We start from the raw sequence: 7601 nt of genomic DNA, 5'->3' as shown, positions 1-7601 counted from the left end.
ATGACAATCGAATACAACATTATAGTAAAATTTTGCTTTCTACGGTATTTTGTGTTGATCTGCAACAAAACAAAATTTTTTTTTTTTCAAAATAACCGATTTTCTAAAATAGTTTAAATGAGTTTATTTTATTCTTACCCTTATTATTATTATTCTTTTGCTAATCTTGGAATTGCATGACTAATATTTTGGCTAGGAGAACAGAAAAAAGGTTATTGACCACCAATTTAGCTTGACAATAATGGTTTGTTTTGTAATCTCTAAAATCGGTTGATCAAAACAAATAAACAGAAGAAGAAAAAACGAAAAGAAAAGAAAGAGCAAAATGATAAGAAACCGAGTTGGTCGGTCTTGTGGGGCGGGCGTGAAGAGCATTCGAGAGCGCACAAAAAAAAAAACTATTACAACCAAAATATTACAAATTTAAATTCTTAAAAAATTTCAAAATATCACAACAAAAAAAACAATTTATTTATTAAAAACATTTTGAAATTACAAAAAAAAAAGAAAAAAAAAGAAAAGAAGAAGAGGAAGAGCTTTTTGTGTTGAAGAGAGAGTTTCCTATCTTCTCCATTCCTCCCACCATCTCCCTCATCTTCATCTTCCTCTCTCTTTCTCTCTTTCTCAACAATCTCTATTAGATCTTTCTCCATTACCATTACCTCTGGCTTTCTCTTAAATCCACCATCATGAGGAGAGGAAGAGGCTCTTCCGCCGTCGCCGGACCTACCGTCGTTGCCGCCATCAACGGATCTGTAAAAGAAATCAGATTCAGAGGCGTAAGGAAGAGACCTTGGGGACGATTCGCAGCTGAGATCCGTGATCCATGGAAAAAAGCTCGTGTTTGGTTAGGTACTTTCGATTCCGCCGAAGAAGCTGCTCGCGCTTACGACTCCGCCGCTCGTAACCTCCGTGGTCCTAAAGCCAAAACTAATTTCCCCATCGATTCTTCTTCTCCTCCTCCTCCTAATCTCCGATTTAATCAGATTCGTAATCAAAATCAAAACCAAGTCGATCCGTTTATGGACCACCGGTTATTCACCGACCATCAACAACAGTTCCCGATTGTTAACCGGCCTACTAGTAGCAGCATGAGCAGCACCGTTGAATCGTTTAGCGGACCCAGACCTACGACGATGAAACCGGCCACGACGAAGAGATATCCTAGAACTCCACCGGTTGTTCCGGAGGATTGTCACAGCGATTGCGATTCGTCGTCGTCTGTAATCGACGACGACGACGATATCGCATCGTCTTCACGGCGACGGAATCCGCCGTTTCAATTCGATCTTAATTTTCCACCGTTGGATTGTGTTGACTTGTTCAATGGCGCTGATGATCTTCACTGTACCGATCTACGTCTCTAATGAATTGGTAAAATCAAAATCAAAATCACAGATCCGTGATCGGTTTGATTTTAATCGAAAACACACAACAAAATCCTTTTTTTTTTTTTTTTTAAATTTTCTGTTTCGTTGATCTCATATAATTTTTACTATGCGGGAGAAATAGAAAGACAAAGAAACGAAGAAGAAGAAGAAGATGGTGATGAGCTTGAGAGAGCTTGAGCTGGTTCTGTGTTTCTTCTGTGATGATATTGTAAGAGTATTATTATTTTACTATTATTACTAAATCTTCAAAACCAAGAAGAAGAAGACCGAACACGATGATCTGTTGTGTCTGTTTGTTTTACTGTAAGAAAAACGCAGATCTGGGTTTCGTTTTTTTCTTGAGATAGATCAAACAACCCCCATCTTTGTAACATATACATTTGGAACACTCATGATTCTAAATAAAAAATCTAGAATCTTTTTTTCATCTTCTAGAGCTCTGATGAGTTTTGTTCAAAGATCAGTTCTTGTTCACGTGAATTAAGCTAGAAGAAAGACAAATGAAGCTAGTTTTGTAAACTGTTCATGGATTGAATCTTAACAAGTTCTGTAGCAGTGAGTGATTTGGTTAATTAGAGATTAAGATTTTTGGTTGTTTATTTTACATCTTAAAATTTCAAAATTAATGCCCAGATCGGAAAAAATTGCAAGATGGTCATCTTAGATTGGTAAAGCTTGTTAAAGTTCTTGGGTTCTGATATTTTCTGAATTAAATTTTTGTAATTAGGTTATAAGGGGTATGCTATATCTTATGTTTTCCAGGATTATTTACCAAACTCTTAGAATTTCAGAAAACAAATTTTAAGTTTAGGAAAAGCTGTTAGAACTTAGAAGTTTTCGAAACGTCTCTTAAACCTAAAAATTGTGGTGTTGTTGGATGTCTTTTTTGTGATATTTTTCTAATTTCTTTATTTTACGTACTAAAAGGGTATTTAATCTAGCTTTTGTTTTTTTTAAATAAGTTTTTTTTATAGGTAATTGAGACAATTGTTTTGGTTGAGTTTGGTGGGCAATTGATAATAAATCTTTGAGAGGTGTATGGTGGCAGGCAGATTCTTTTCGTGTTTGACCCATTAGATTAGATTTTGTGTTCGGCGTTACCCTAAAATTCTAGTATCTTACTTTACTTTTTCTGCCACAAACACTATTAAACGACCTTTGGGTCCTAACCAAACCCACATATTTGTTTTTACTGTTGTCCAAAACTAATTTCTTTGAATCTTTTGTTAGATATAAAACAAACTTTATTAGTGTATAAATATATAATGATAGAACATTTACGAAAAAATAATGTGATGTAATTGCAGCGATTATACTAGAGATAAATCATAGAAGATTTTTTGTTCAAAAAAAAGTATGTAGAACATTTAAGAAACAATATATTAGTAATTAATTGCAGGGATATTGCAAACCTTTATTATTATTAAATATTTGGGAAATTTGAGATTTGATTATTTCATTCCACAATTACGTGGATTAAAAATCATAACTTTATTTTAGTATAAGAGACTAGAATTTATTCTATAATATAATATACCGTAGATATATAAAATTTCACACAACTCTAACTAAATCAACCAATTCGACATAAATAATAAATTTGGTAACTGTAACAAAGAGGCATGAGGGTCGTGTGATGAGATGGGCAATGGGAGAAGAGTTTGTTTTCATATCGGTCCATTTGTCATCTTTGTTGGTGTCTTAGGATTCAAGACTCATATGCCTTATATGTGGAACTTATACAAACACGGTGTCCCCGCCTCGACATTGAATAGCAAGAATTTTATGCTTCACAAAGAATCAACTAATATAGTGGAAGCGACACACACAGAAGCCAAAAAAGACGACAAATGCAATTAAGATCACCATTGAAGACATTAACAACAAGCTTGATCAATTTTGCAGCTGAGAAAAATGAAAAAAAATTGCAACCGACAAGAATGAGAAGACTTCATAGAAGACTAGTTTCAAATCCTAATATATGTTTTAGACAAGTTGTTTTGATTTGATTGACTTATTTTTTATTTGTTAATTTTATTAGAATTTTGGACCTAAATATTATTGGAGCATCAATTTGATTTTTAGATTAAAAAATTAATAATAAATAATAAAAATGTATTCATAATATTTACAAAGTTTAAAATATATCGATAATAATAATAACAGTTTTTAGAAGTTAGGTTTTAACTTTCACCCAAGGAAACATTTATAAAAATATAAGTAACATTATAAAACACTAATGAAAACTACATTTACGAATTTGGGAATAAAGCGAGTGATGGGTCAGGTACAAAAAATAGAATTAATACTGATATTTGACACTTACTTGCAGATAAGAAAATTATAATACTTTTTATCTTCATTCGATACTAAGGTTTCAAATATTTTTTTGAGACGTGTACGAGTCGGATAACAGATCAAATTTGGATAACAAATATGCCTAATCTTAACTTATAATTATATGTAATAATTTATCTAAAGATATTGTTTTATAAACTGTAATTCAAAAGTGTTAATATTGATTAGAAAACCCTTTCACAAAACCAAAAAAAGTGTTAATATTGATTATCACTTCGAATTTGAGAAAGATTGAATATTTAGTAAGGAACGAGATACAGTTTGTTGGCTAATAATGGGCTTGGAGCCGTGGGCTATTCACAAGCTCGGGCCTGGCTTTTTAGATGTCCAGATTAATTAATATACAAAATAATCCCAAGACAAACACTACTATGGTCGTACTCGGTGAATTCGTCATGTATTATGTTAGACGAAAGAAATATGATCATAGAAATGATTTCGATTAGCATCATAATGGAAGTCCAAAATCGTATATGATGAAAAGAGAAAGATGATCGTTGTAATAAAGCATGCAAAAGGATAATTTAACATAAAGATCATGGAAGGAGTTAAATTTTGTCAACAATTGGAACATTTTCATTTATGTTCTTTCACTAAAACCAAACGTAGGTCATCCTCACTCATCACGTTAAAAACTGTGGTAGACAAATCAATTCATAAACATGTGAGATAAGTAATTGAGCACCGTTTTGTTATATGGTTCCATATGGTGTCTATAAAACATAGCCACTAAGTAATCAACCAGATACAAACAAACGAATTTATTTCAAATAATTCACAATTATTAACAATTTCAATTAAAAATTTGTAAATGATAACATGGTATTCGATTCGATCATAAGCATTATTTGAGTTAAACAATCATATGCTCTTAAATGTTAAACTTTTTTCAAGTAAACTTAAGATATCCCCCGCCGGTGATTCAAATAAGAAAATCACCGTACATTCAAAAAGAGTGTATAGCTGTTGTAATGACTAATTTAGTGATTAAAAAGATAATATGGTTATTTAGGAACAGACAAACGGCACGCGTGGCGATGCTTCAACGGTGGTCTGAATAAAACACATGGGTTAGTGGGTCCCCACTCCACAGCCTGTGTTCACCTTTTGCTTAAACTATCTTCTAAATCAAGTTTGTGTTTGTAGTTTTGACACAAACAAGTTATTCATGTTTTGTTAATAACATTAACTAGATCTAGTTAATTAAGACTACTATTTTGATTTGAAAGCAATCATACTAGTAGTTAATTAAGACTAGATCTAGTTAATTTAGCCATCCAATCCCGCAAAATTTGTCCAAATAGTCTCATTTACATTCATTTTTGTATGATTGCATTAAATGACTTAGTAAAATGGCACACAATTAACTGTTTATTTGGAAACAAAATATAGGCAATTAACACTTTTCTCTGACTAATTGACATTGACCCTTAATTTTATACTCCAAATATTATCTCTCACTAACTCCTTCCTATTTAGACAACACCTTACACGCAAACAAAAAAATTAACACAAACTTATAAATAGCGTTTCCCATCTCACTTCTATTCAAAGATCGCATCACCAATCGCAGTCAAAAGAAACGCAAACGCGATCTCTCTCTCTTAAAAACTCTGATTCATTCTCTCCCGCAGCAGCTTTTCCTAATCGATGGCGGACATCGACATCGCCGTCGGGAAAGAGCCGCTGATAAACCATGAGAACAACAACAACACGAACAAGATCTTCAATCGCTGCGTTTCACACCAACAAGACGAGCTACACAGCTTCCGCAAATACCTAAGGTGGATGTGTGTAGATCACTCTAGTCCATGGACAGCGATTCTCTCTTGGACCATGTTCATCGTCTTCACACTCGTCGTTCCGGCGATCTCTCACTTCCTCCTCGCTTGTGCTGATTGCGACAGTTACCATTCAAGACCTTACGACTCCGTCGTTCAGCTTTCTCTAAGCAGCGTCGCCACCGTCTCTTTCCTCTGTCTCACCAGATTCGTTAGCAAGTATGGTCTTCGACGCTTCCTCTTCTTTGATAAACTCTGGGACGAGAGCGAAACCGTTCGACGAAATTATACCAATCAACTCAATGTGAGTTTCTCTATTTTCGAATCACAATTTTTTTGATTTCTTTACAAATTCTGTAATCGCAAAAAAAGAAAAAAAAATAATCATATCTGTCACAAACTCATATCTGTCATATCTGTTAATATTCTATTCTTTTAGGATTATGTCAAATAATTTGTCCAAAGAATAAAGTCAGATTTGAAAAAAAATAATAGAATAAAGTAGAAGAATCATGAATATTATAAAGTAAGGAAACAACTCGACGCATCTTAAGGATTGAGCAACAAAAACAATTATGTTATTTTTTTCACTATTTGCTGTAAACATTTTTGTGTAAAAAGTAAAAACCTAGATTTTACCATATTACTTGTTTCACAAGCATTACAATTGTTTTTTATTTTATTTTGCAGACTTCGCTTCATATTGTGTCCTACTTTGTGATTCCTTGTTTCTCAGCAATGAGTGCATACAAAATTTGGTGGTACGCTTCAGGTGGATCTCGAATACCTTTTTTAGGAAATGCTGTCTTAAGCGATACAGTGGCTTGTATAATGGAGCTTTGTTCTTGGCTATACCGAACAACCGTAATCTTCCTTGTTTGTGTTCTCTTCCGTCTCATTTGCCATCTTCAGATCCTTCGTCTTCAAGACTTTGCTAAGCTCTTTCAGATTGATTCAGATGTTGGTTCTATCTTGTCTGAACATCTTCGTATCAGACGTCATCTTAGAATCATTAGCCATAGATATCGTTCTTTCATTCTATGTTTATTGATTCTAGTTACTGGAAGTCAGTTTTCTTCTCTGCTTATTACTACCAAAGCCTACACTGAAGTCAATATCTACAGAGCTGGAGAACTCGCTGTAAGTTTGTTTAGTCTCGATGTTCATTTCTCGATAAACCCATTTCGAAAAACTTACATTTGTGTGCTTTTTTTTTTATCTCAGCTTTGTTCTATGACATTAGTTACTGCACTTCTGATACTATTACGAAGTGCATCAAAGATCACACACAAGGCTCAGGCTGTGACATGTTTAGCTGCGAAATGGCATGTATGCGCCACGTTAGAATCCTTTGATCAGACAGTAGAATCCTTTGATCAGACAGTAGAGACTCCAACTTTGGTTGCTAGAAACAACAATGATAACAACAATGTCCATGATGTTGTTACGTTGACAGAATCAGACAGTGACGAGTATGGTGATGAAGAAGATGATCTAGACAATAATGACATCATTCCTGTTTATGCTTTCAGTACCATGTCATTCCAAAAACGGCAAGCTCTAGGTAAGAGAATACAAAATCTTCTGCAATGCTGTTTTTTGGTCTTAATGGTTTACTTAAAATGATATCTGGTTGGGTTTTTTTTAGTGAGTTATTTCGAGAATAACAGCGCAGGAATCACAGTGTATGGGTTTACACTTGATAGAGGTACTCTCCATACAATCTTCGGACTTGAATTGTCTCTTGTTCTCTGGCTTCTTGGTAAAACCATTGGAATTTCTTGAATCTGTTTTGGGATCTCCAAGAAACATCCGAATGTTTTGGGCCTTTTGGCAATGAACCACTTTCACTTTCTAATTTCTTTCTACTGTAAATCAAATTATTTGTGCTTTGTATACGCCACTGTATTATTAATGTTGTTATAGAGTCATGTCATTGTAAATTAGATTGGAAATAAAAAGCCTATACACTCTCGTGTTTTGTGAAGTGACAAATTCTTCTAATTATAGCAAAATAAGTAAACATATTTTCGGAGTCTTGTACTACAAAGTCTAAAGTACATATCATGTT

At 33.7% G+C, this 7601-nt stretch overlaps 2 protein-coding genes and 1 long non-coding RNA gene across 4 annotated transcripts; 2 read left to right on the top strand and 1 right to left on the bottom strand.

The window, feature by feature from the left end:
• The first annotated feature begins 260 nt into the window (after positions 1 to 260).
• Positions 261 to 1997, top strand: ERF3 (ethylene responsive element binding factor 3). The gene has a single exon (NM_103946.3). The coding sequence runs from the start codon at positions 690 to 692 to the stop codon at positions 1365 to 1367; it is 678 nt and encodes a 225-aa protein (NP_175479.1). The 5' UTR covers positions 261 to 689; the 3' UTR covers positions 1368 to 1997.
• A 930-nt stretch (positions 1998 to 2927) lies between these two features.
• AT1G07657 lies at positions 2928 to 3239 on the bottom strand. The gene has a single exon (NR_139286.1). It is a non-coding gene; the product is annotated as an other RNA (long non-coding RNA).
• Positions 3240 to 5027: 1788 nt separating this feature from the next.
• On the top strand, positions 5028 to 7513 carry AT1G50630 (extracellular ligand-gated ion channel protein (DUF3537)). 2 transcript variants are annotated; one of them, NM_103945.2, is made up of 4 exons: positions 5028 to 5834; positions 6221 to 6670; positions 6755 to 7094; positions 7179 to 7513. In NM_103945.2, exons 1-4 carry the CDS (start codon positions 5400 to 5402, stop codon positions 7313 to 7315), a joined length of 1362 nt encoding a protein of 453 aa, NP_564578.1. In that variant the 5' UTR covers positions 5028 to 5399; the 3' UTR covers positions 7316 to 7513. The 2 variants fall into 2 exon arrangements, with proteins under 2 accessions (NP_564578.1, NP_001031167.1); NM_001036090.2 differs by having other exon boundaries at positions 6755 to 7513.
• Positions 7514 to 7601: the final 88 nt, after the last annotated feature.

The sequence above is a fragment of the Arabidopsis thaliana genome, assembly GCF_000001735.4.
Source record: "Arabidopsis thaliana chromosome 1 sequence".
In the NCBI taxonomy this organism is placed as follows: domain Eukaryota; kingdom Viridiplantae; phylum Streptophyta; class Magnoliopsida; order Brassicales; family Brassicaceae; genus Arabidopsis; species Arabidopsis thaliana.
This window is presented reverse-complemented; position numbering and strand designations above follow the sequence as displayed.